The following is a 23,369-nucleotide window of genomic DNA, read 5'->3' as shown; positions in this document are numbered from 1 at the left end:
TTCCATGCGAGATGGGACAAAGCTGTGTTGCTGATGATCGCGACATGCTGCAGGTACTATACAAGGGAATCCCCTCTACAACCATTCATTCATCAACCACCCCTATACAGTCAGTAGACGTCTCAGTCGTCTCACTCCAAGACGTTAGCTGTTAGCCGAGGTGCAAACGATCATCAGGTCTGCGTTCAAACGACAGGACGACCTTGACATTCTGGGTGCATTGAAGAGACGCCCGAGGCATGGCTTATCCACCCCCCTTCAACGGCAATCAGCCCGTGGGTCATTCCTGTTCACGGACGAACTACTTCCTCCTCGAGACCGATATCGCTGAGCTGAATCGAGTGGATATCCCCCTTGAACCTTGATCGTTCTATGCAGTATGATCAATATCCCGTCGACCCGTTCAATGAGAACAATGGCGGACATCATCATCAAGATTCCTACGGCAGCAACAATGCCCCTTATCCATACGCCGACCCCCTAAACTCTGGCAATCCTCCTCACGGAACTTCAGGCTATCAGCAACCCTACATCGAGCCTTCACGGGCATCGCCCTCCCCTGGCCCACCGGGTGACGTCTATGGTCAGCAGCCGAGCGCATCAGGGTATGACTTTAATCAACGATATGCGTCGCCGGGCATATATCCTCCAAGCGGTTATGGAGCGCCGCCAGTAACATCAAACGCCCCCTCTGCTGGTCCACCGACGGGTATCTACTTACCAGACTCGCGTTTGACTTCACCGCCTCCGCTTGTGCACCATTCAAGCTCTATGCAATCGGGTCTCACGGTCGATGGACAAGCCCAAGGTTATTACCCGCCACCCCGTCCGTACTCTCCCTATAACTCAAACGTCAATGATGGAAGGGTCACTCCAAGCGCAGATCTGGCGGATGAACCTCTCTTGTATCGACAAGATACCGGCGATGGTCGTTATGGTACACCCTTTGGCAGGAACCCTAGCATGACGGGGAATGGTTCGACGGTGAATCCGGACGAACCCATTACTATGAGATATGGACCCGCTCCAGAACGAATCCTTCGGCGCCTCAAGACGACCAAGAGAGTGCAGTCAGTACAACTGAGCGGGGCTCGCCACCTGTGGTCGTGGCATTGACATGTTCTCGTAATTTCATCACAGGCTGTTTCGAGGTAATCTCGTCCTCGAGTGTCCGGTACCATCCGCTCTACTCGATCTCTGCCCGATTGCTCATCGGAAAGAACAGGAGTTCTCCTTGATGAGATACACGGCAGTCACCAGTCAACCGGACGATTTCATGGCAAGAGCCCAGTCTCACCGATTGATACGCATCGCTCGACCTAACCAAATGCCAACTTTACAGGCAGAGCAATACACGCTCAGGCAGAAACAATTATACGAACCTACCAGAAAGACTGAGATTTTCATCGTGATTACCATGTACAACGTGAGCGACATTTCTAATCCGCTGGGCCCGCGTTGAGCACACTTAAGCCGTCCCATCACTGCAACAGGAAGACGATGTCCTGTTCGCACGGACCATGCGAGGGGTCATGGCGAACATTGCCCACCTGAACGAACGAGAACGTAGTCCAATCTGGAAGGACGATGGGTGGAAAAAGGTAATTTGCGCAAAATTGGCCTCGCCGTTACTGAAGGCTACTAAGCCATTGACAACCCGTCTAGGTTGTCGTTTGCGTAGTGGTCGATGGACGCAAGATCTTTAATCCTCGAACTCGAGCCATGCTGGCGGCTCTGGGTGTATATCAGGAAGGCGTGGCCAAGAATGTGGTCAATGGCAAACCGGTGGTAAGTTTCGTTCATCCGCATGATCAGTGTAGTGCATTACTCAAAGCTCCCGTCATTCCAGACTGCACATGTGTATGAATACACAACGCAACGTAGGCTATTCATCCCAAGGGTCCCGCCTGAGTGAGGGCTTTGCTGAGCTTCCGCCTTGTACAGTCTACATCAACTCCAAATACCAAGTAGTGCCAGGCAAGAAATGGGCACCGGTGCAGATGATTCTCTGTGTAAAGGTACGAAGCTTTCCCGCCTTCGCTTCGGCATATGTCACTCAAAGGCTGTTTGCTCGAAAAGGAAAACAACGCAAAGAAGATCAACAGTCACCGATGGTTCTTCAAGTACGTCCGCTAGCTAATCTCACGCACTCACCGCATATCGTGTTGCTGATGATGACATGATCAGTGCATTCGGTCCGATTCTACAGCCAAAGTGAGCGCTGTTTTCTTATATGTGCCTCACCGACGTAGAGCTGACATGAGCTCCTGAACCTGTAGTGTCTGTGTGCTGCTCGATGTTGGAACAGATCCAGCTCCTACCTCCATTTATCATCTGTGGAAGACTTTTGATCTCAAACCGAATTGCGGGGGGGCTTGCGGGGAGATTGTCGCGTTGAAAGGCAAATACTGGAAGAACCTCCTGAATCCTTTGGTTGCTGCTCAAAACTGTACGTAAGAAGGGCGATCCGTGTCCTTCGCATTCTAACTCGTTCTGCCTGATAGTCGAGTACAAACTGAGCAACATCTTGGACAAACCACTGGAGTCGGCCTTTGGGTGAGCATTCAATGACCTCACTCTAGCGGGTATGAACTAACTGCATCGCACGTCGGCGTTATGCAGATATATCACGGTACTGTGGGTATGGACTGGCATAACAAATCGCCGCGCACCTCTAATCCTGGTTGTTCTTGAAGTCCCGGTGCTTTCTCGGCCTACCGGTACAAGGCTCTCGAGAATGACATCTCCGGCAACGGCCCCCTGAAACAGTATTTCCTGGGCGAGACTATGCATGGAGCGGATGCAGGGATCTTGTGAGTCTCGTATCGATGAAGAACTCTTGCGACCAATGATCGAGCTCATTGAATTCAACTCCGAGCAGCACGGCTAACATGTACCTAGCTGAAGGTATGGCTCACCTTGGTCGCTTGTCGGCAAGCCTTTTACCGCGCCACTGTCGCTGACCATTGCTGACATTGCAGATCGGATTCTCTGTTGGGAACTCGTTTCCAAGCGTAACAGCAATTGGATTCTGCACTACGTGAAATCGGCTAGTGCAATCACCGATGTTCCTGATGGCGTAAGTCGGCCAAAATCACCGGTAGTTTAGACCACGTCGGCTTATCCTTAGATCCTGTTTCCAGGTCCCAGAGCTGGTGGCCCAGCGGAGACGGTGGCTCAACGGTTCATTCTTCGCTGCCATACACTCGATAGTGCACTTCGGTTATATTTATCGATCCTCGTAAGTTGGTGCCGTTATCTACAAGTGAGAACCGAATGTCTCAAAGCATATCTGGCAGTCATTCCTTCGGGCGCAAGCTCTTCCTGCATATCGAGTTGCTTTACCGTGAGTTAGCTTCACGTAATGTCCCCCTTCATGCACTAAAACGCGGCTTTTACGATCGACTAGAAACTTTCAACATCATTTTCGCTTGGTTCTCCATTGTAAGCCGGTAGAGGCGTTGACACTCACGCTCGTGCTCATATCATTGTTTTTCGCAGGGCAATTATTACATTGCGTTCGTAAGTTGCACCAAGAGACGACTACCACCAGCATGAGAGCGGCATTGACCTTTTGCGCTCGACAGTTTGTGCTGGCCCAATCGCTGGACGCTTATGGCAGCTTCTTCAAGTATATTCGGTATCCGCTCAATTATATCTACCTTGCACTCCTCATAATGTGTTTCTTGATGTCCATGGGCAACCGGCCGGCCGGGTAAGTGGACTTATGTCAAGATTACCGATCCCAGCTCATTCATGTGTCGTTACAGTTCCAAGGTGGCATACACCATGGCCATGGTCGGCTTTGCAGTCATTACTGGATATATGATATTTGCTGCTAGTGAGCCACGGACCGAACGCTGGGAGCAGATTTTGCGTACTAATCACCGAGCATTGCAGTTTGGCTGGCCGTCAAAGGGATCCAATCGATACAAGCTGATGGTGCGATCGATGCGCAAGAGATTCTGGACAATAAAGTGTTCCGGAATATCGTGCTGTCTCTAGCGGTGACATACGGACTATATGTCGTGTCGTCTCTTCTAGCGTTCGATCCCTGGCATATGGGTGAGTCTATCCGTTGGCTCGGCCAGTATAGCAAGATCGGCTAAACTTGTGTGTCTCGCAAAGTCACCTCATTCTTGCAATATCTTTTCGTAAGTCCAAACGATCCTCCCAAATCTATGGTCTCAGTCCGCTGATTCTCCAATATCATAGTTGGCTCCTTCCTATATCAACGTTCTGAAGTGAGTATGAGCGGTCCTGAAGCCTAGTCCGGTTGAGCCTAAAAACGTTATCGTTTCCTGCAGCGTTTACGCCTTCAGTAACGTTCACGACGTCAGTTGGGGAACTAAGGGTTCCGACACGGTATCGATGGATTTGGGAGCTGCAGCCAGCGGGAAAGGCGCCAAGAAAGACGAAGTCATCTTGGCTGTACCGACAGAAGAGAAGGACATTAACGCACTCTATGCGGACGAGTTGAAGCTTCTCGCGGAGCCTATCCCGGTTGTCAAGCCTACCAGATCCAAGACGCAGAAGCAAGAAGATTACTATAAGACTTTTAGAACCAACGTCTTGATGGCATGGGTACTTTCAAATGGAGCGTTATGTGCAGGGATTCTGTAAGCATTCTCGTGCAGTCCCGAAATATACCCAATCCGTTGACTGGGGCTCGTCTTGATCCAGCACGACGAGTACTGCGGGCAGCCCAACCTCTCAGACCTACATGGGTTTCTTGCTCTACTCGGTGGCGGGCTTGGCCGGTAAGTTCTGTCGAAGAATTTTCTGTTGCAACAGCGACTTACCAACGGCTGCCTTTCCCGAACGATAGCATTCCGCTTTATCGGTGCGACCTATTATCTCATCTTGCGGCTATTCCAACGGGAGTAGATGGGACGGTCCGACCCAATCTTTCCGACAACATCGGGCTTTGCGACACGTCTTTTGCTTCCGGATGTAGGATGATGATGTGCGATGTACGCTCTGCTTTCCCATATAACACGGGTGCCCCAGTCAAATGCAGGACCCCTCATCCTCATAGACCTGCCACAACCTAATCTCTTTATCTGCGACCATGTCCTTGCCAAGCCTGCAATCGCTGCAACAGGATCAAACCGAGCTCCACCGTTTCCTCGTCCTCCTCCTTGAGCCATCAGAAATCCTCTCAAGGAAACTGGTTCCAAATGTGCACTCAAAATTGCAAGCGTCGGCACTATCGAGCTATAGTCAGATCCTGGATGCTTGTCAGGTCGAGGTCACCACGTGGCCTATGGAGGACCGACAAAACCTGATCGGAGGACATCCGCTGATCGGCGAAGTGCAAGGCTTGAGCGCACTCAGTAGCAAGGAGCAGGGTAATCTCAAGCCCACACCTGAACCCGTTCTACGAAGGTGAGCCTGCGAGTTCAATATCGCGTACCAAAATGGTTGTAGGATGCTGAAGCGGAGCTTATCGTCTCTTTTCATAAGGCTGGCGCATCTGAACAAAGTATACACGGCCATATACCCTTCGTTGCCCTACATCACCTTTGTCGCGGGTCGTCCCCGGAGCGCTATCGTGACCGAGATCGAAGAGCGCCTCGGCCTTGAGCATGCAAGAACACCTTTGGCCCTTGAGAACGGCGATATAGAGCGGCCCGCTCTCGATAGCGAGGCTGTTACGAGCAAGGTCAGGCCTCGATACAGCGCAGCATGGACGGACGAGCTGGATCGCGCGGTGGGAGATGTATGGAGGATAGGTCAAGCGAGACTAAAAGGGCTCGTAAATCCCTGACTCTTGATATCTGGACGAATTTTCGCACGTTGGGCCGAGCGTGAGGACGGATTTCCTTTTGGACACTTGGACCTTCGAGCCTTGCCTACAGTATCCACAACGGTCATGACAGCGATAACTATCCCGCTTTTGTGCAAATAATGAGCAGTGCCTCTGTATGTCGAAGAGCAGATTTGTAGGAAAACCCCAGCAGGCGATAGAGCATTGTGCAAAGTGAAGCTCTGTTCAGTCAACCCGGAGCTTGTTAATCTCCCCGCAAGTGATTCGGTAAGACACGCCCTGCTCGGCTCGACGTGGGATTCGTCATGAGCGGGCGTGTGCACCTGTTCTCCATATTGCGATGATATTCATCTTGCAACATCTGATATTGATCGTCTGATTTCATCACCTGCCATATAGTGCAAGCGTATCCTTATATAGTCCTTCTAGACCATCCTGGGATATCCTCGAAGGCAGCAAATCGCCATGGCTGATCTTCAAGGTCTGATCCACAATGTCCCTCCGGTGACACGCTTCTTCCTGATCTCGATAGTCTTGTTCACAGGGTCAGTCTATCGTCTGTCCGCCATCCGTCGGTGTGTCGGTGAAAGCTAAATGGAGGAATCATTTTATTCTAAAGGCCCGTCTTGCTACAGCAGCTTTCACCTGGATCTGTCAGTTCAGCCTGTCGGTTTGAGAAGAGATTACTACGTGGATGGCTGAGCAGGCCGTTCGCATCTTCCAGATCTATCTATCTTGGCCACATATCCGCCAAGAATGGGAGGTTTGGAGGCTCTGGTCTTCGTTCTTCTTTGTGGGAGGTGGCTTTCCGGCGCTCTATGACTTTTTCTTAATCTACCGCAACGGTAGCAGTCTGGAGAAAGAAACCTTGTGAGTCAGCCCGACCGTGATGGAATGAGGAATGAGTCTGACCGGGAATCCAAAACGCTACGCCAGTTTGAACAGGACAGGAGAGTATGCATGGGCCAATCTCATGGTAGCCTGTATCATCTTGGTACGAAGTATTTGCAGCGTGTGTTTGGGTAGTTGCCTGGCTGATGGACTTCTGCTGCGGCAATCATCATTGGGCAGGTCTTCAACATCCCTTTCAACATACCCTTCTTGTTTAGACCTCTACTACATGCTCAGAACTACCTCTGGTGTCGTGCCAATCCAACGATGAGCATCAGCCTATTCGGCTTGCTCAATATCCCCGTGCCATGTGAGATGCAGCCGTTCACAGTCAAGCGAGACGAAACGCTGACACGTCGATATGAATGCAGATTACCCCATAGCTATGATCGTGCTTGACTTGATCTTGGGCGGTCCACCCAAGGGTATTGCCGGACTCGTCGGCATGCTAGCTGGTCACACATGGTAAGGAAATCGAAGCAGCATCGCGCTCTCGAAGCGCATCAACTGATGGACCGCTCTTTCCAGGTGGTTCCTCTCGACCTACTTGCCTACACATCCATCGGCCAAGATCAAACGACGCAACCCTCTTCAGGCTCCGCGTCGGTTCCTCAACCTTTTCCCGAGTGGCCAGACGGACCGCATCTACGGGCGGGGCTTCGAGGCGGCTCGTGGGCGAGGCAGCACGGCTGGCGGGAGGACATCTGCTACCAGCGAGGGGAGGACTACATCGCACAACTGGGGCAGGAGCGGTCAGAGATTGGGAGGAGAACCCTTGTAAAAGGATTGTCCCTTGACAATTTACAAAGTCTATCATGCGGCTTGATATCTATTCATTGGTTCGTGGATCCCCATACAAAACTTGGCCTCGTTTCGTATCGCAACCCATCTACTTGATCTCGATGACTACCTTACCCAGCCCATCGCCGCCTCCCTGCTTGCCAGCAAGCAGGTCGATAAAGGCTTGCGGGATCTTGTCCAGCCCGTCGTACTTGACCTCGGAGAACTTGACTTCCCCGCTGGCCAAAGCCTTCGGCACCGTCGAGTAGAATTCGCTGCCATACTTGGGCTCGAGATCTCCGACGATGAAACCGTTGACGCTGGGCAGATGTAGCAAACAATGGGTGTCAGTTCCGATGCCGACCGGAAGACGAGATGTCGTATACCGAAGACACTCACTGCAAACGCTTGGCAACGATCTGGAACAGGTTGGTGATCCCGTCAGACTTGCCGTTGTAGGCAGAGATCCAACCGCAAACGATGACTCGGCCGTGAGACGCCGAGTGAGCGAGCTCGGTCTCGAAAGCCTTGCCTCCAACGTTGACCCAGTTGACGTCGATGCCTTCGGGCGCTTCCTTGGCGAAAATCTCGTCCGGGTTGTCGGTCTTGTCTGTATCGTCGCAAGGAGGTCGGGATGAGCTTATCGGCGATATGAAGGAGGGGGTGCATAAGGGCAACGACGCTCACAGTTGAAGACCACATCAGCTCCAATATCCTTGCAGAACTGAATCTTCTTGTCGCTCCCTGCCGACGCGATGACCTTGTATCCGTCTTTTTTAGCCATCTGAATGGCGAGCGATCCTACGGGACCCGAACCCGCAGAGATGTAGGCGACCTTTGCTTGGCCAATGTGCCCTTGAACGGGAGAGTACTCCTTCCAGGCCATGTACGCCGTCTTTCCCGGCATCCCCGCGGCACCGATGTAGGTGCTCCACGACAAGTTTTCCTCGTTCTTGAGGATCTTGAGGGCGGGTCCTCCGAAGAACTTGGCGTTCTGCGCATCCTCCTGTTCGGTAGGAGCCATTCGGCGGATGTAGGTGGTGTAGGCTACGGTAGGCGCGTATGCGTTGTCAGCGACACGATTCTCCAGCTTGTCGCCACGTAGCTCGTCAGACTCACGCAAGACGCCGTAGATGTGGACTCCCTCCTCGTATCGGCTAGACTTGCTCTTGATGACCTTGGCAACTCCGTGTCCGCCGATACTGTAGTGCAGACGAGCCGAATAAGCACTTGCCCAGTTTATGTGACATTCGAATTTAGCACGCCGACTCACGGCTTGTTCAAAGGGAACGCGGGGCTGTAAGACTTGATGTGCTCCTCTCGCATTCGCCCTCGCATGTACGGGTCGAGCGAGACGCATACGAGTTTGAGGATGATCTCATTTTCCTTGAGCTCTTCCTCGAGATCGATCTGAGCAGACTCGTCGATCTTGAGGGTCTCCAAGGTGGGTTCGCCCTTGGGCAATTCGTTGAAGATGATGCTGGGGTTCGAGATGGGGGGCATGATGGTGGTCAATGATTTGATTGGGGTTGTGGTAGGTGTTTCTCTGATATTTCGAGGTGTGGACGGGAAGATATCAAGTGTATAGGGGTATATGGCATATATGGATGGACGATGGACGATGTACACGTGTAAATTTGATCACATTTCTAGCCGAAGTGAGGGCCCGGTCGCGAGTTCTATCTAGATTATAATTATTTTCTCACGAGTATCTGCGCGCAGATAGCGCGCTAGCGAGGTCGGATAGTTTGCCGTGGGTGATCGCGAGTTCTATCTGTTTGCATTGTTTGCCTCCGCGCGGATACAAATAGCAGCCACGTCATCACGTGATATCTCAGACGATGTGTGTTTCATCTCCATAGCAAAGGTCTTGCCGAATTCTGCAGAATTCGGGGAACGGGTGAATCAGAACTCTTTGACAAAGACATCAGCCGAAGTTCACCGAATTCGGCGATCACTCGTAGTCGCTCGTAGCATGGCATGGCATAAGAAAAGAAACCAGCCTCGTAATTACAAACCTCTATCACATATTTACCGTATAATAACGGGCGAAGTCTTAATCTATAAAAACCCCTACCTGAACAGAGACTTCGCGAGAGAAATCAGGTAGTAAGGGACCCTATGCATTGAGCGGGGGTCTACCAAGAGGCAACTTAGTCGGAGTCGCTGGAGCTCTCGTCTTCCGAAGAAGACGAAGAGTCCGACGAGTCCGAGTCGGAGGTCTCTTCCTTGGGGGGCGCGGCCTTGATCGCCTTCTTCTTACCCGATCCCGATCCCGAGGCGACCGGCTCGTCGATGTCCATGTCGTCATCGTAGTCCTCGACGGTCGCTCGCTGGTCGGGAGCAGCGATGGCCTTGCGCTTCTGAGGGGTGCTGGGCAAGTTGTCGAAGGCCGCGTCGAGGACGGCCTGGGTTTCGACGTCTTTGCGGCGGGGAGCCTTCATGCCCTGCTCGACTTCTCGGGCAACCTGCTCGCCTCGACTCTCATTCAACAGCCCGATCATCGATTTGCCGCTCTTGGAGGTTGCGTCGATCTTGGCTGACTGAATCTCGAAGTAACGGTTCAGCGAGTCGTGGAGACCGGGGATACCGACGTCGGAGGCCTTGAGAATGTCGGTGACAGCCTGTACGAATTTTTCCGAATTCGGTCAGTCACGGATCGCGGAATCACTGGTTTGAATCAGAGAAAAACTCACCGCCATCATGTCGATAGCAATCGTCAACCCCTTCTTGCCCTTGACCTTCTTGCGAATCTTCTTGCCGATAGTTTGCAAGGTCTTCGCAGCACCGATGACGTGCTGGTTGACGAAGGCGCGCTGCATCTCCTTGAAGTCGCAAGCCTTGCCGCGATCAGCGCAGGCGGTGCAGGCGGTGAAGGGCCTTGTGGCGAAGCATCGCTGCTCCGGGTCATCCTTCTTCTTCCTGGCGCAGGGGGTGCACATGATGTGTTCGAACTCGACAACTGCTTTGCCCCCCTCCTTCGCGGTTCGAATGCTTCGTTCCTGAAGAGAGAAGCAATCGTACCGGTGTCAGTGATCAGTGCAAAAGACGCAGGACTCTGCCGAATTCGGCTGAATTCGGTAAGCGCCAACTCACCTCTCCGGTATAGACGCCGACGTCGTAGCCCGTTTGAGCGTTGAAGGTCTTATCGAAGTCGATCCCTCGGGCGAGCCAGAAATTTCGTCGGGCCGCAGTCATGTCGGGGGACGAACGAGGTCCCATCAAGCCGATACTCTTGGCCATGGCGTTCTTCTCCTTTTCGTTCGACATCTGGGCAGCCTCTTCGAGTCTCGCAAGAGCTCCTACCCAGTCGTAACCTTTCGTAAAGATCTATCGTTTGCGAATGAAGTTAGTACCACGATGAGGATGTGTAAAAGAGAGAGCACAGACTTACACAAACCTTGACGGGGTTCTTCCCGTCAATGATCCAGGCATCCTCGAGGTTTTTAGACGGGAAGTCGGCGACGAGGGCCTTGACGTCGTCGTCGCTCTAAACGCATAGGGAAGGAAGGAATTAGTATCATGTTCAAGCTGAAATGGAGCGAAAGATGGATAACTCACAGGGACAAGCTCCTCCACCTCCTTCTTCACCTCCCGCGCCATCTTCTCGGCCTTCCTCCTCCTCTTCTTCTCGGCCTTGGCCTTCGCCTTGGCGTTGGCCTCCGGCTCCTCGGTCGAGGAAAGCTGACGAAGTTTGCAGAATTCGTAAGCGCAAACCGATCACTCTCTAACAGGAATAACTCACCTCGATGACCTCCGCCTGCTTCGCCTTGGCCTTGTCCTTGCGTTTGTTCTTTGGAGGGATCTGCCGAAGTTTGCAGAATTCGGTAAGCCTTCGATTCCGACTTTGAAGCTAGCAAACACCCCAACTTACAGGCTCATCAATCTTCTCGGTCTTGACGATCACGTCGTCGTCATCGGGGATGGGAGAGATACGAGCTCCTTGGTTGTCGTCGGGGATGGGGGAGATGCGAGCTCCTTGGTTGACGGCGTCCCGTTCGGCTTGCTCTTGGGCGAGGCGAGTTTCCGCTGCAAGTCGCTCCTTGGTAAGGATCTTTTCAAACTTAGCCATCTTGAGAGACTTGCCGATGGCCTTCTGGACGTCCCGTTCTTCTTCCTCTTCGGTCTGAGCAAACTACCGAATTCGGTAGAATTCGGGAGAGTCAGTCGTTTACTCGACAAAGAACGAAAGACAAGAGGGGAACAACCGACGGTGAAAGGAAGAAGGATCACGATCGCATCGTACTCACTCTCAGGTTTGGAAGAGTCGACTGACGACCCCCTTCCCCCCTCTGCATCCTATCCCACTCCTCCTGAGCGCCAGCGGGAGCTCCAGCTCCGGGACGAGACACGAATCGCCCAAGGGCGTTCCGAGAAGTACGATTGGCGGGGTTGGCGGGGTTGGTGCGTTTAGAGGAGGAGGATTTGGCGGGACGTTCAGGGGCCATGTTGTTATCAAGACGAGGATTAAGTAAAGTTGGGAAGAGAGATAGAGTCGGAGAGATAGAGTTGAGAGTGAAGAGAGGAAAAGAGAAAAGGACGATGAGGGGGGGGGAAGGGGGGATGTGAATTGATCGTGTGTATATACCTTCCTCACTGGCTGAGCAGACGCGACGTGTTTTTTTCTTTGTTTTGATGGAGTCATACGCGTCGACGTGGCTGTTGTTGTTGTTTGATGAACAGGAACAATCCAAAGGACCCTCTTCTCGAAGTCTCTGCGTTTTCTGCGTTGGAACTGAAGAGGTCCTTTGGTGATATTGATGGCAACAGCGTCGTCAAGCAGCGACGATCAAGGGATGAAACGGTCGCTCAAACGCGCGTCGGGTGCAAATACGGAGGCAAATAGGTCCTTGACGTCATCTCAATTTCCATCTGCGATTTGACGACAAGCATATCGTGGTTGTCGTCGATCGTCGATACATGCGTTGTTGTGCTCAGCCGAATTCTGCAGACTTCGGCACAAGGTCACCCTGCAACATGTCAGATAACTCGAGTAGAGATAGGGACTTTGTTGTCCAATTTATCAGCCTCGTGTTGCTGTGCAATCGACAGCAACGAAACCAGAAACAAAACCCTTCACGAACACGGCTGGCCTACTCCACATCCAGGTTCTCTGGACAAATGAGATTGATGGAGGCTCTTAATAACCGAGCACGATGCATGAATGCGTTTGGCATGAGTCCTTCTGCCATGCGACTGCTCGCGAGCAAACTTGGAACAGCTGGGAGGTCGTTGGCGACACAACGCGTGGGCTCGCAAGAAACGTTGGCCATCGCTCTGCATGCATTGAGGCATGGCACAGGTCACCGGCAGACAGGCTTAGAGTTCAACAGAAGCTTGGCAGCGGTGTCCAGGTGAGTGAGTTGAGTAAATTTGTACGAATTCGGTCGAGTTCGGCTGAATGTGCATCATGTGTTCTCAATCTTTCAGGTGAGCCGAGATGAGGGTCGTAACCGAATTCGGCCGAATTCGGCTGATCATTTCATTAATAGAGCTGTTGATGTCACGGTGACTGCCCTCGCCACCGACCCATTCTACAGCGAGATGGTGCGCTTTCCTCGTCCAAACCAATTGCCTCATCGCAAATTCGCCCGGAGCAGGAAGCTCGGGGCATTTCAACAGGCTTGCGGCGCTATCGATGGCACCCTCATCACTGCGCATCCTCCAAGCCATAGAGAGGGTAATTTCCGAGATCGCAAAGGTGGTCTCTCATGGAACGTCCTCGGTATATGCGATTTAGATCGTCGGCTTTGTTACGTGAACGCTGGCTGGGAAGGTCCTGAGCCGGATATCAGCATCTGGTACGATTGTCTTCGCCACGAAGACATTCCAATTCCGCAAGGGTATTATCTACTCGGAGATGCAGGATTCACTCTTCGATGCCAGGTACTCACGCCCTACAATGGGACAGCATACCACCTTGCCGCATGGAAGCGATCCAGACGACAGCCAGCGACTAGGGAGGAGGTGTACAATCACCAACATTCCAGTCTCCGCATGCCCATTGAACAGGTTTGGGGTATCATGAAAGCGAGGTTCAAGGCATTGCGAGCCGGAACGTACTATGCCCCGGCTAAGCAAGTGCAAGTCATCTATGCACTTTGCGCACTGCAGAACTTCATGTCTGACAACAAAGACGACTGCGAGCCAGTACCAGACGATCAGGATCTTCTCTCTGGGGTAGGGTTGGATCCAGACGAACCCGTTGCCCGGAGGGAAAGGAACGATCCAGATGCTCGCAGTGATCCTATGGTTGCACTGCGAGAAAAGATTGCGGATGACAACTTCGCTCGATGGGAGGTCATTCCTGCCACCCAACCGGAATGAGTGCAAGAGGGCTGCCGAATTGGGCAGAATTCGTAGGTGAGCACATTCGCAAGTGTCTAGCTCCTAGCTCTCATTTGACAGACGTTTCATTGATACACCGAATTCGGCAGAATTCGGGAGCACTGTGGTTAATTACAAACACAAAAACTCAGCCCTGTAGATCTTCCAAGACTGCTTGTAGCAACTCCCGGCGGTCTTCTTCGGATTGATGGGCATAAGACTCGGCCAGCGTACGGTCTTTGGCGAGACGGAGGCGAAGTTTCCGAGCGTCGACCACGCTGATTTCCATGGCTGCGATATCCTCCTTGAGCAAAGCGGAACCACGAGTCAAGATCTGCGAAGTTGCTTGCTGAGTGACTGATGCCAGCTGTTCAACAAACGTCTTGCCAAGGGAAGCAAAGTCGGGCTGATCCTCATCGCGTCGGCGATTGCTCATCGAAGCAATTGATCCAGCGGAAGACGATCCACCCCTGCCCCGGCTCCTGCTGCTGTGGGGACATTGGGGAGTACCCTGCGGCTGACTGTTCGCTTCACCTTCGCTGGCCGACTCTTCCGCCTCTCCGGCAGGAGGTTCGGGTTGGGAAGGGATCGGAGCTCCACCCCGGAAGGCAAAATCACCCGTAGCTCCATGACCTTCACGGATGATCTTCCACTTGGGGTAGAGCCGCCATCCATTGTCTCGCAGACGTCTGATTTGAGACACGGTTGGGGTCCCGACCTGTGTGACGATGTTTGAACGGGATCAGCTTGTGTTGCCGAATTCTGCAGAATTCGGCTGCAATCTTCAGCTCACCCAGTGCTTGACGTAGTCTTCGAACGCCTCGTCATCAACAAGGGGACGATGCAGCTGGTGATCCCAACCCCAGCCCGACCTCTTCCTCATCCGCTCGAGAGGCTTGTAGAATTCTGCCGTCAAGATTCCTGTCTTGTTCTTAACTTTGATACCATCCAATCTCCCATTGGGCGTGGGGTCGGTTCGAGCGTCCATCGCTTCATTGATCAGGTTGGCAATCTTGGAGAATACGGGCATGCCCATGGTGACCTTGTTGCGTGTGACCTTCACCTCCGCAACAAGGAGGTCGGCAAGGAGATCCTCCATCCACTCATACCAGCGAACGTTCTGGTTGGCAGGAGGGTTGCCAGGAGCAGAGGTAGGAGTTGCAGCCTGGGCCGGAGGGATAGCAGGAGCGGCGGGCAGGCTAGGTAAAGCGTTGATCGAAGTCAAGAGGGGAGAGTCCAATGGACTCATGTCCCGAGTTCCGCCGAATTCGGCAGTCTGCGGGTGTCCTTGGGTGCTTGGAGCCACCAAGGTGCCTGCAGGGCCTGCGAGGTAACCTCGAGGACCTTCGCCGATTGGTGAAGGGTACGGATACTGGCCGTGGTGATGATTCGGATGAGGGAGAGGTTGCTGAAACGTCCTCAGATCAGACAGAGAGGCGTAGTACTCCCTCTCGTGCTGACTCCAATCCCGTTGCACATGTTGTTGCTGTTGCTGCTGCTGCTGCTGATGGGGATGGTGATGGTATTCAGACATGGTTGATGATCCGCTCAACGATTCAAATTCGGCATAGCGATCATAGACAGTAGTACAACATACAACATAGTATCTGGAGTTGATCAGGTCGGTGCCGAATTCTGCAGAATTCGGCAGTCTGCAGTCGACCGTCGACCGCTCTCCGCCACGTGCGTCAAAAAAGCGGCTCGATAGGGGCTAGAATATTTGCTAGCACAGATTGTTGCAGATAGTTTTACGGCATAGTAGCAGGATAGAACTCGAGATCACCCCAGATTGTCGGGGATTTCGGTGAATTCCGGTAGATTTTGTGAGATGGCTGGTCCGATGGGCTATACCATTGCAAATTCGCTTCCGCAACCATCTATCTTTTAGCTAGCTAGAACTGACGATCGGGCCCTGATGATGATCAATCAATCGAGTGATGACGAATGCTTCCGAGGGAAACGGCTAGTCCCCGAATAACCGGTAGGACGGTCGAACAGGTTGTAAGACGGTTCCACAGATTGTAAAACCGTTTTTTTTCTCATAAAAACCGTTTTTACGCATGTCGAACGATGTTTCTCGAGATTCAGACGCTCAAACCCGTTTTTGTTATTACACCGTTTGTTAATGTTGTCAACCGGGTCAATAGCTCGATAGGCAATTGCCCAATTTTGTCCGACCAGCAATAATCATCCTTGTCGGAGGTCTACTTTTTCATACAAAGTATTCGATGCTACCCAGATTTCGGGCGATAGGCATGTGAGAACGGTCATACCGCATTGTAACATGCGTAAAACGGTTGTAACTTGTGTAAAACGGTTGTAGCACCTGTAAGACGGTCTTACATCTCGGTCAAACCGTTTGATGAGCTGTTTGGCCGTTCTACTAGGATAGCGGACATGTCAAATCAGCCAAATGTCCGCTTATGACACGCCGCACATGGCCGATGAGCGATCATCTACGTCGCACAAGTCACAAGTTATGCAAGTCACAATCTACCACTCCTATCACCATCGAGTCTGCACGGTTCAGCATTTCAGACTCATTCTACACCATGGACTCTGCCGCCAAGAGAGCCGAGGTCCTCGACCAGATGGTCGCCATCACGGCTGCCGATGGCGAGATCGGGAGGACAAGCTGTGAAGAGCTCCTTCGGGCCTCCGACTGGAACATCGAGGTGAGGGGTCGCATTTCGCGCCCGAATCATCGACGCTAGCTGACGAATTACTCTGCTCTATTATGTTTCTTCGCCAGCGAGCTATAAATCTGCACTATTCGGCTTCCTCTTCGACACCTCACCGTCGCCAAGCATCGCCTGCCAGACCTGCATCCCCTCGACGGACGGCTTCGTCAGGGTCATCATATCCGCCCTCTCCTCCTAGCAGCCGAAACCAAAGCACCCCGATCGTCGCAAGACTCGGTCTGGGAACGGTCTACGGTCTCTTTCTGCCCGTCCGCTTCGTATTGCGGATCCTGATCGGGTTCTGGTACATGTTAGGTAAGCATTAGATGATGGCAGTCTCCTTGATTGTTCGCTTGCTTACTGAAAGCCTTGATGCTCCCCTTTGCACAGCGAGGACCATCGTTCCAAACTCTATTCTGAGCATATTACCTCGACTCTTGGTACCTCCTTCCTCGCAAGGTCGAATCCTCCCGAATCCATCGGCTCGGAACAAGCCCTTTGTCCAGTCCCTACGGGAAGATTACACTCCATCCCCAGTCGACCTCGATCAACTGCCGGACTTTTACCGAGGCCCCTACAAGGAGTTCCTTCGAGGCATCAGAGCCGATCCCAAGCTCGGCGTGGTCATCCTCTGTTGCGCTGAACACGAGGACGACGAGGCGTTCAAGCGGGAGGTCTTGCTGAACGAGGAGCTGGGACGAGTCTTTCGCGAAAAGAATATCGCGGTCTGGGCGGGAGACGTTCGCGATCGCGAGGCATATCAAGGTGAGGCTCGAGTCATCTTTCTTTGCGAACACTGGCGCTGACCACCGTCCATTTTGCATTTTGCGCTACACAGTCGCCCAGACCTTGCAGATCACCACGTACCCCTCTCTTACCTTCTTCTCGCTCCTCCCGCCTGCGACCGGTTCGACGACCTCCGCCTCGGTCTCCAACGCCCGACTTACCATCTTGACCACCATCGCGGGCTCGCCTGCAACCACGACGTCGTTGCCCTCGATCTTGCACTTGCTCGATTCGACCCTGATCCCTCGAAGTCAACCTTTTCTCGCTCGTGTCAAACGGGAGAGGAGGGCTCTCGAAGAGTCTCGCAGGATGCGTGAGGACCAGGATCGGAGAGCCGCCGAGTCGGCTCGTCGAGACAGCGAGCGTATCATGGCATCGCGACGGGAAAGGGAAGAGCGAGAACGCCTGGAGAGGGAAGAGACGGAACGGAAACAGAAGGCTGAACGGGAACGGCAGAACAAAGAGGCTCTGGAGAAGAAGTTGAAGGACGACTTGCTGCTATGGAGGCGGTATCAACGGCGACGATTCCGAGAGATGGTCGAAGTGCCGGCCGAAGACGTCAAGGCGGGTCTCGCCGTGCGCATACAGCTCAGACTGCCGCAAGGCAACGGACCTGCGCGGAACATCAAGGTGTTCAGAAAGGACGACGAGAGCTTGGCCGACATCTTCAGATGGGCGGAGAGCCTGCTCTTGGCCACCGACAAATCGCCCGACGAGGATCCCACCATAGCTCCATCAGGCTTCGTCGATCCATACGCATCCGCCGACACCAACGGCGGTGAATCAGTCTCTCATACCCCAGTCAAACTCTTTACAAGCTATCCGCGCAAAGAAGTCGACCTTCGAAGCGGATCTTGGGATATCATCATGCAGGGCGGCGGATCTCTTATCGTCGAGGTGGACAGGTCCGCCAGTCGAGACGCCGATGACAGCGAGTACGAGACGGACGACGAGGATTGATTTTTGTAAAGACTTGGTTGATACCAATAGATTTTGGTCATGTTTCGATTGTGATCACATCGTCGTTTCACAAGTCGCCGACCCTCTGATGATGACGTCTTTTCTCGATTTTCGCGTCGCCGATGGCCGATCTTGGAGACGTCGCTTCCTTACGAATCTCGAGATTTGAATTTGACCATTCAGCTTTGAACAATCGACTTTATTCGCTTCTTCTGCTATCGACCTGCATCCTGGCACAGCAAGGCAAACAGATCGTCCGCTATGCCCGTTCCAGGTCTGATTGGCGCTTTCGCCAAGGTTTACACCTCGTGAGAGACTGGAGAGTGTTACAACCACGATCGAGCCAACCAGCTGATAAGCTCGCGATGATCTTAGCAACTTCGAGAGGAGGCCGGTCCCCACTTTGATGATCACCAACGGAGCGCTTAATAGTATCGGAGACGCAGTTGTCAGTAGCTGCATGAGCTGATATCAATACCCACCTTACCACCGAGCTCTTATATTTCCACCACGACAATCAGGCACAAACATCGCAGATCCTCCTCGCTCGGCCATCGGTTCCTCATCCCGATACACTAGAGTTCCAGCCTCCTGCACCTACATATGATCCTTACCGTACATTGCGGTTCGCTGCGTTCGGGGTGGCTATCGGTCCTCTGGTCGGAGTGTGGATGAAATTCCTCGAGAGGAAAATCCCTCTCAAGGTCCCGGGAGGTAGCACGGGCGTACAGACCGCAAAGAGGGTGTTCATGGATCAATTCGTGCTGTGAGTATTGGCATCGATCGGCAGTCAAATTTCTATCCAGATCCCGCTCGCTGACCGCCATGATCGACGTACCCAATAGAGCGCCCTTCGGTGTGAGTGAGAAAGACATGGATCGACAATGATGGATACTGCTAACCCTTGGTCTCTGTCGCAGCTGGCGCTTTTCGTTGCAGCCATGGGCTACATGGAAGGCCGTGATACCAACGGAGTCAAGGACAAGTTCAGCGATGTGAGTTTGATCGTTTCGTATCCCAGCGAGATTGTCTTGCTGACGTAGCCGTTTACGACCCTGGCTCTACAGATGTATACCCGTGAGTGCCCTGACTCGAGTGTTAGTAGAGTGCTTGAATGAGATCGCTCGAACCCTCGTCTGCCCGTCTTTCAGCTGCTTTGATTGCCAATTGGAAAGTATGGCCGCTAGTGCAAGCCGTCAACTTCAGGTTGATGCCCCTTCCGTAAGCCTAAACTTAGTCGTCGCGCATTTGACAACGTTCGATCGTCCAATTGACTTACCGATTCATGTTGCTACCCATCCATTTTCAGTTATCGAGTTCCTGTAAGCGTGGACTGGGTCATTGACAGGCTTTCCAAGCTCACATCTTATTCTTCATTACCCAGTTCCAATCTACATGCGGTAAGCTGCCTTGAGATTGATATGGAACCACTGCAGCTAACTCACTACTGTAATCTTGGAAAAGGCATCGCGTGGACCGTATACCTCTCCGTCCTAAATGCAAGAGACGATATCAGACTGGACAAACCCACAACGGCATAGTCCACAACTTTCGACCGCCTCGCACGATCCGAAAGCTGTATTTTTTACCTTAGAGCCCCGAATGTCGGTTTTGCTCGCTCCGAAAGCTGCACAGCCTTGCCTTCGGCATACATTGTGCTCGCATGTATAGTCCGCAGATGTGGATAGTGATTCGCGATCCTCGATCAATAAACAGAAACATCATCTATGTCCAGTATACAATAAAGCGTAGCCGTAAATATGTAATTGTCCATGTCATCCTGCCCTCATCATTCGTGCTGCTACCATCGATCCCTCTCCCTCTGTTCGGCAAGGGTGATCCAGTTGCACGACGTTTTGCCCTCTCGCTCACACTGCGAGCACATGCCCTTTTCCCGTTTGTCACAAATCAACCCACTGTCAATCGCCAACATACACGCACGTCAGCAACTTGTGCAATTCTGCGTGCCTTCTCAGATAACAAGCCGATACTCACGACCCATAGCATCCAGCGCAACAACTGACGTACTCGTAGTTGCGCAGTTCCGTCATATGCCGTGCGTTCGATGTCGAACGAGGTCGCTGGTGTGACGAGGGGAATAGGATGCGTGGGATGCGTTTGATTATGCGTTTGGCGAGAGGAGATTGGTGTTGTTCGGAGAGCTCCGTACCCGGAGCAGACCCAGTGATAGTTGGCAAATCCGGCTGTACCATATCTCCACTGGTTGCCGGCGGTGTCCTCACGTCGCCAAGAGCCCCGACAGGCGATGCCTTGGCCTCCTTTGCACCGAAGAATGGATCGCCGTGATTCCGACGAAAAGCCCAACTCATCCTACGTCGAGGAGGCGTACGAGGTGGATGGCTCGATGCACGAGGGAGAGATGACTGCAGGTTCCAGTCCGTCGCGGAGCCTGCAGTCGATTCTTCCCCCGCAAAAGCCCGAGCGTCCAGGTACTGGAAGCCATCGCAGTCCGCTTGCGGTGAGGCAGGGCAAGGGGTGCAACGAGCAAATCCATTGGCCGACTGGTCAAGCTTGGGCGTCGACAGTATCGATGACATCCGTGATCGGTGATGTCGGTGATGTGGAATCTGCTTTGAAGTGGGTATGCGCGGTAGGCGAGGGCTTTGAACTGTAGCTTCATGGATCGGTAAGGATGAGAGGGGATAGGGTCGATCGAGTTGTGTTGATAGTAGTAATGTTGATTATAAGGGGATTCGTCTTCGCCGCATGTCATCCTTGCTCTGTCTCTATTTGTTGTTGTTCGTCGTTCATTGTGTCGTCGTGAGTTGGTCGTATTGATGTGTAATATTGTTGTGATGCTTCCATCGCGTAAAGTGTCGTCTTCCAATCTGCTTCTATCCGCCCTTCCTTTCCCTTTGCCGATGCCGGTCATCGCGTTCGATCAAGGGATGAAACGATCATCAGTGGATCTCGATCCACCGACGACCCTCCTTCCATTTTGATGATCGATCAAACGCGAAATGCTCCGGGCGATGATCACATGGCCGTAGGTTGGATCATGCGAGTGACCCGACACGGCTTGACGACGATGGGGAACTCGGCCCTCAACTTCTTGGGCGTCTTTTCCTTCAACAGCTCGATGGCTCGCTTGTGGTATTCTTCAGCTTGCGAGGCGGTCGCGAAAAAGTTGACGACGGCGGGCTCGTCATTGTACCCCGTCTGACCGTAGCCCAACTCGCCCAGCGCGGCGATGGCGGATCGCGATAGCTTGCCGTGGGGGATCTGAGTGTTGAACGCTTGCCCAGGTCCGATCGTGCTGAGGCGAGAGACGGAAACGTTGGCACCCATCGTGATGTGTTGAATAGGAGGGTTGAGGGGTCGAGCGAGTGGGTGGTGATGAAGAATGTAGATGAGATGATAGAAATCGATGGCAAAGGCCACGCCCTTGGAAGCTCAACGGTCGGGAATCGAGCCCGACCATAATAAGTATCCTGGCATCCTATGGGCCATTCGATGCGGAGCGGATCAACACAAAGGTCGTGCAAGTCACAATCGCGGTCGAGATCGCAACCCAAAATATCCTTCGCCGTCGTTCGCGAGCACCTTTCGGTTGGAAACGCGTCAGGAACGTGATCACGCCCCTCAGAGACCCGCAGCGGTATGCGCCGCCGGCAGAAGGACATCCGTTCCGCCACGATACACGCCCTCGTGGTATCCCAGTTCTAACCCCGCCGTCACGAGAAACGTTTCAGGCTCGCCTACGATAAGGGACCATGACTGCGAACATGCACATGCGTATCTCTGCTTCGTCATCTGCGTTCGCAGGGCTCGAGAAGATTCCAGGCGATTACAAACGGGTCATCGAAAGAGATACGAAGTCTGGTGGATCGTCGCTTCCGTACGGTTGTCGATGTGTGGAGCGCAATGCGGCTCATCGAGCAAGCAGATTCATGCAGGTCGTCATTCCGGATTCCAACTCTGATCGATCCCAGCCCGACCCTTTCCTTTTCCGCCCTCCGCGCCGCACATCGACCACGACTGCGTTTCACGGTCGAGATCGATGGACATTGGCTTGTCCAGCTGACTCGGCAGGGACAAGGGCGGGACTAATTCAGTTCGGGTAGCCCATGGTTCAAACTTTGGTCCGGGACGTCCACGTGGTAGAGGTTGATCGGCGAGGGGCAAGGGACGCCACTTGGACGGAGCGGTGGGTGGCGATTTCGGATAGGGTCGCAAATCCCAGGGTGTAAAGACGTTTCGAAAGGGAGGGAGGTTGGCCTCGCCGGGATGATATTTCTCTCCCGAGACGGCGAGCTTGGTAAGAGGAGGTACAGGAGGAAGCAAGAGAGGTCGAACGATGTGGCCGGAGGGTTCGCCTCGCGGGATGGCAGCTCGATCTCCAGCGGCGGCGAGATTCGGTGGTCGTCCTGCTGCAATGACGGGATTGAAGCGGTTCAAATCTGGGACCGGTAGTCCAGGTTGGATGTGATCAAGAAACTGGAATGTCGGCCATTGCGGGCGATGGACTTTCATCTGCGTCGGAAGGGGCAGAGGCAATCCATTTCCAATGATATTGGTCGTAGACGGTGCGTTCAATTGGACTCCCAGAACGTTCTCTTTGAGAGGTCTGGCTGTCGTCGTGTTCTTCGGTTGCTTTTGTATGGGGGAATCGATGATGATCGGTGCTTTCGGTGGAGGACCATCTCGAAGAGAGGTCATTTGGCTGACATGCCTGGCGCATGTGACCGCGGCATTGACGATGCTCTGGTATTGATGATCTCTCGACGCTTGTCCTCTCGTGAGTCTGAGTTTCTCTGGAGGCTGTTTCCTGCGAGAAGATCTGCGGACTGGTTGTATACTCTGCCTGTGCATACGTCGATGTTAGAAAGGCTTGCGATAGCTTGCATATCTCTGATGCCCGCGTACTGTATCATCCTTTGGGATTGTTTCTCGTCATCACTCGTGTCATCCTCCCCATCAGAGCTTCCATTCCACTCCGGGTCCGTAGGTTCGTTCTCTACAGTCTCCTCCGAACAATAAGATTCGTCCTCTGACAGGATGACCCCTTTGTTGGGGCGATGACTGGCCATGACGAGCTGATTGCCGGCATGTTTGCCGGGGAGAGCATGTTCCGACTTTGGAGGTTGTCGGGACACGTTCTTCGCCAGATCGGACGAGGTCGCTTCAAAGGTATGAAGGGGAGGTGTGGGTTT

General features: G+C 53.0%; 9 protein-coding genes across 9 annotated transcripts; 5 read left to right on the top strand and 4 right to left on the bottom strand.

Annotated features, from left to right (window-relative positions):
* Nucleotides 1-89: 89 nt before the first annotated feature.
* On the top strand, nucleotides 90-5,046 carry HD553DRAFT_315785 (chitin synthase-domain-containing protein). The gene is made up of 27 exons (XM_046180535.1): nucleotides 90-1,070; nucleotides 1,141-1,279; nucleotides 1,343-1,426; nucleotides 1,494-1,601; nucleotides 1,666-1,788; nucleotides 1,850-1,880; nucleotides 1,945-2,018; nucleotides 2,080-2,123; nucleotides 2,188-2,214; nucleotides 2,280-2,449; nucleotides 2,505-2,556; nucleotides 2,623-2,637; nucleotides 2,697-2,813; nucleotides 2,882-2,907; nucleotides 2,982-3,079; nucleotides 3,144-3,241; nucleotides 3,300-3,346; nucleotides 3,410-3,444; nucleotides 3,502-3,522; nucleotides 3,588-3,715; nucleotides 3,771-3,841; nucleotides 3,901-4,065; nucleotides 4,129-4,154; nucleotides 4,216-4,244; nucleotides 4,308-4,619; nucleotides 4,684-4,760; nucleotides 4,829-5,046. The coding sequence occupies exons 1-27, from the start codon at nucleotides 373-375 to the stop codon at nucleotides 4,885-4,887; spliced, it is 2,874 nt and encodes a 957-aa protein (XP_046034818.1). The 5' UTR covers nucleotides 90-372; the 3' UTR covers nucleotides 4,888-5,046.
* On the top strand, nucleotides 4,980-6,142 carry HD553DRAFT_84656 (putative OHCU decarboxylase protein). Its single transcript, XM_046184540.1, has 2 exons — nucleotides 4,980-5,388; nucleotides 5,467-6,142. The coding sequence occupies exons 1-2, from the start codon at nucleotides 5,072-5,074 to the stop codon at nucleotides 5,768-5,770; spliced, it is 621 nt and encodes a 206-aa protein (XP_046034817.1). The 5' UTR covers nucleotides 4,980-5,071; the 3' UTR covers nucleotides 5,771-6,142.
* HD553DRAFT_84565 (Der1-like family-domain-containing protein) lies at nucleotides 6,004-7,594 on the top strand. Its single transcript, XM_046184539.1, has 7 exons — nucleotides 6,004-6,315; nucleotides 6,390-6,423; nucleotides 6,495-6,640; nucleotides 6,707-6,764; nucleotides 6,842-6,971; nucleotides 7,033-7,126; nucleotides 7,190-7,594. Exons 1-7 carry the CDS (start codon nucleotides 6,236-6,238, stop codon nucleotides 7,440-7,442), a joined length of 795 nt encoding a protein of 264 aa, XP_046034816.1. The 5' UTR covers nucleotides 6,004-6,235; the 3' UTR covers nucleotides 7,443-7,594.
* HD553DRAFT_315780 (NAD(P)-binding protein) lies at nucleotides 7,450-9,127 on the bottom strand. The gene is made up of 5 exons (XM_046180534.1): nucleotides 8,715-9,127; nucleotides 8,561-8,643; nucleotides 8,129-8,488; nucleotides 7,841-8,051; nucleotides 7,450-7,761 (listed from the first exon to the last, which is right to left on the bottom strand). Exons 1-5 carry the CDS (start codon nucleotides 8,942-8,944, stop codon nucleotides 7,551-7,553), a joined length of 1,095 nt encoding a protein of 364 aa, XP_046034815.1. The 5' UTR covers nucleotides 8,945-9,127; the 3' UTR covers nucleotides 7,450-7,550.
* A 4,789-nt stretch (nucleotides 9,128-13,916) lies between these two features.
* HD553DRAFT_344279 (uncharacterized protein) lies at nucleotides 13,917-15,302 on the bottom strand (the record flags this gene model as incomplete). Its single annotated transcript, XM_046182970.1, has 2 exons — nucleotides 13,917-14,486; nucleotides 14,562-15,302. 2 exons carry the CDS (start codon nucleotides 15,300-15,302, stop codon nucleotides 13,917-13,919), a joined length of 1,311 nt encoding a protein of 436 aa, XP_046034814.1.
* Nucleotides 15,303-16,275: 973 nt separating this feature from the next.
* On the top strand, nucleotides 16,276-18,398 carry HD553DRAFT_298926 (uncharacterized protein). Its single transcript, XM_046178594.1, has 4 exons — nucleotides 16,276-16,443; nucleotides 16,521-16,764; nucleotides 16,840-17,214; nucleotides 17,288-18,398. The coding sequence occupies exons 1-4, from the start codon at nucleotides 16,321-16,323 to the stop codon at nucleotides 18,193-18,195; spliced, it is 1,650 nt and encodes a 549-aa protein (XP_046034813.1). The 5' UTR covers nucleotides 16,276-16,320; the 3' UTR covers nucleotides 18,196-18,398.
* HD553DRAFT_315777 (uncharacterized protein) lies at nucleotides 18,399-19,882 on the top strand. Its single transcript, XM_046180533.1, has 10 exons — nucleotides 18,399-18,503; nucleotides 18,571-18,643; nucleotides 18,717-18,961; nucleotides 19,041-19,053; nucleotides 19,116-19,190; nucleotides 19,263-19,272; nucleotides 19,347-19,416; nucleotides 19,505-19,517; nucleotides 19,580-19,595; nucleotides 19,660-19,882. The coding sequence occupies exons 1-10, from the start codon at nucleotides 18,457-18,459 to the stop codon at nucleotides 19,734-19,736; spliced, it is 639 nt and encodes a 212-aa protein (XP_046034812.1). The 5' UTR covers nucleotides 18,399-18,456; the 3' UTR covers nucleotides 19,737-19,882.
* Nucleotides 19,829-21,977, bottom strand: HD553DRAFT_84380 (uncharacterized protein). Its single transcript, XM_046184538.1, has 3 exons — nucleotides 21,425-21,977; nucleotides 20,224-20,830; nucleotides 19,829-20,068 (listed from the first exon to the last, which is right to left on the bottom strand). The coding sequence occupies exons 1-3, from the start codon at nucleotides 21,837-21,839 to the stop codon at nucleotides 19,921-19,923; spliced, it is 1,170 nt and encodes a 389-aa protein (XP_046034811.1). The 5' UTR covers nucleotides 21,840-21,977; the 3' UTR covers nucleotides 19,829-19,920.
* Nucleotides 21,843-23,080, bottom strand: HD553DRAFT_315770 (uncharacterized protein). Its single transcript, XM_046180532.1, has one exon. It carries the CDS (start codon nucleotides 23,026-23,028, stop codon nucleotides 22,117-22,119), a length of 912 nt encoding a protein of 303 aa, XP_046034810.1. The 5' UTR covers nucleotides 23,029-23,080; the 3' UTR covers nucleotides 21,843-22,116.
* Nucleotides 23,081-23,369: the final 289 nt, after the last annotated feature.

Source organism: Filobasidium floriforme (assembly GCF_021052385.1).
Source record: "Filobasidium floriforme strain CBS 6241 chromosome Unknown HD553scaffold_18, whole genome shotgun sequence".
NCBI classification, from domain to species: Eukaryota; Fungi; Basidiomycota; class Tremellomycetes; order Filobasidiales; family Filobasidiaceae; genus Filobasidium; species Filobasidium floriforme.
This window is presented reverse-complemented; position numbering and strand designations above follow the sequence as displayed.

Excerpts from the sequence above, each read along its gene's own strand:
- HD553DRAFT_315785 (XM_046180535.1), top strand. The coding sequence starts at position 373 with ATGCAGTATGATCAATATCCCGTCGACCCGTTCAATGAGAACAATGGC. Across the intron at positions 2,215-2,279 it reads GGTCCGATTCTACAGCCAAA|TGTCTGTGTGCTGCTCGATG; the intron begins GTGAGCGCTGTT and ends CTGAACCTGTAG. Across the intron at positions 3,523-3,587 it reads GCAATTATTACATTGCGTTC|TTTGTGCTGGCCCAATCGCT; the intron begins GTAAGTTGCACC and ends TGCGCTCGACAG.
- HD553DRAFT_84656 (XM_046184540.1), top strand. The coding sequence starts at position 5,072 with ATGTCCTTGCCAAGCCTGCAATCGCTGCAACAGGATCAAACCGAGCTC. Across the intron at positions 5,389-5,466 it reads CCTGAACCCGTTCTACGAAG|GCTGGCGCATCTGAACAAAG; the intron begins GTGAGCCTGCGA and ends TCTTTTCATAAG.
- HD553DRAFT_84565 (XM_046184539.1), top strand. The coding sequence starts at position 6,236 with ATGGCTGATCTTCAAGGTCTGATCCACAATGTCCCTCCGGTGACACGC. Across the intron at positions 6,424-6,494 it reads AGCAGCTTTCACCTGGATCT|ATCTATCTATCTTGGCCACA; the intron begins GTCAGTTCAGCC and ends CGCATCTTCCAG. Across the intron at positions 6,765-6,841 it reads TGGTAGCCTGTATCATCTTG|GTCTTCAACATCCCTTTCAA; the intron begins GTACGAAGTATT and ends ATCATTGGGCAG.
- HD553DRAFT_315780 (XM_046180534.1), bottom strand. The coding sequence starts at position 8,944 with ATGCCCCCCATCTCGAACCCCAGCATCATCTTCAACGAATTGCCCAAG. Across the intron at positions 8,644-8,714 it reads GCGTTCCCTTTGAACAAGCC|TATCGGCGGACACGGAGTTG; the intron begins GTGAGTCGGCGT and ends TCTGCACTACAG. Across the intron at positions 8,489-8,560 it reads CCACATCTACGGCGTCTTGC|CCTACACCACCTACATCCGC; the intron begins GTGAGTCTGACG and ends CGCCTACCGTAG.
- HD553DRAFT_298926 (XM_046178594.1), top strand. The coding sequence starts at position 16,321 with ATGGACTCTGCCGCCAAGAGAGCCGAGGTCCTCGACCAGATGGTCGCC. Across the intron at positions 16,444-16,520 it reads CCTCCGACTGGAACATCGAG|CGAGCTATAAATCTGCACTA; the intron begins GTGAGGGGTCGC and ends TTTCTTCGCCAG. Across the intron at positions 17,215-17,287 it reads CGATCGCGAGGCATATCAAG|TCGCCCAGACCTTGCAGATC; the intron begins GTGAGGCTCGAG and ends TGCGCTACACAG.
- HD553DRAFT_315777 (XM_046180533.1), top strand. The coding sequence starts at position 18,457 with ATGCCCGTTCCAGGTCTGATTGGCGCTTTCGCCAAGGTTTACACCTC. Across the intron at positions 18,504-18,570 it reads TTCGCCAAGGTTTACACCTC|CAACTTCGAGAGGAGGCCGG; the intron begins GTGAGAGACTGG and ends CGATGATCTTAG. Across the intron at positions 18,644-18,716 it reads ATAGTATCGGAGACGCAGTT|GCACAAACATCGCAGATCCT; the intron begins GTCAGTAGCTGC and ends CACGACAATCAG.
- HD553DRAFT_84380 (XM_046184538.1), bottom strand. The coding sequence starts at position 21,839 with ATGTCCTTCTGCCGGCGGCGCATACCGCTGCGGGTCTCTGAGGGGCGT. Across the intron at positions 20,831-21,424 it reads ACTCAGATCCCCCACGGCAA|CTACAGTTCAAAGCCCTCGC; the intron begins GCTATCGCGATC and ends CGATCCATGAAG. Across the intron at positions 20,069-20,223 it reads ACGGAACTGCGCAACTACGA|TGTGAGCGAGAGGGCAAAAC; the intron begins GTACGTCAGTTG and ends ATGTGCTCGCAG.
- HD553DRAFT_315770 (XM_046180532.1), bottom strand. The coding sequence starts at position 23,028 with ATGCACAGGCAGAGTATACAACCAGTCCGCAGATCTTCTCGCAGGAAA.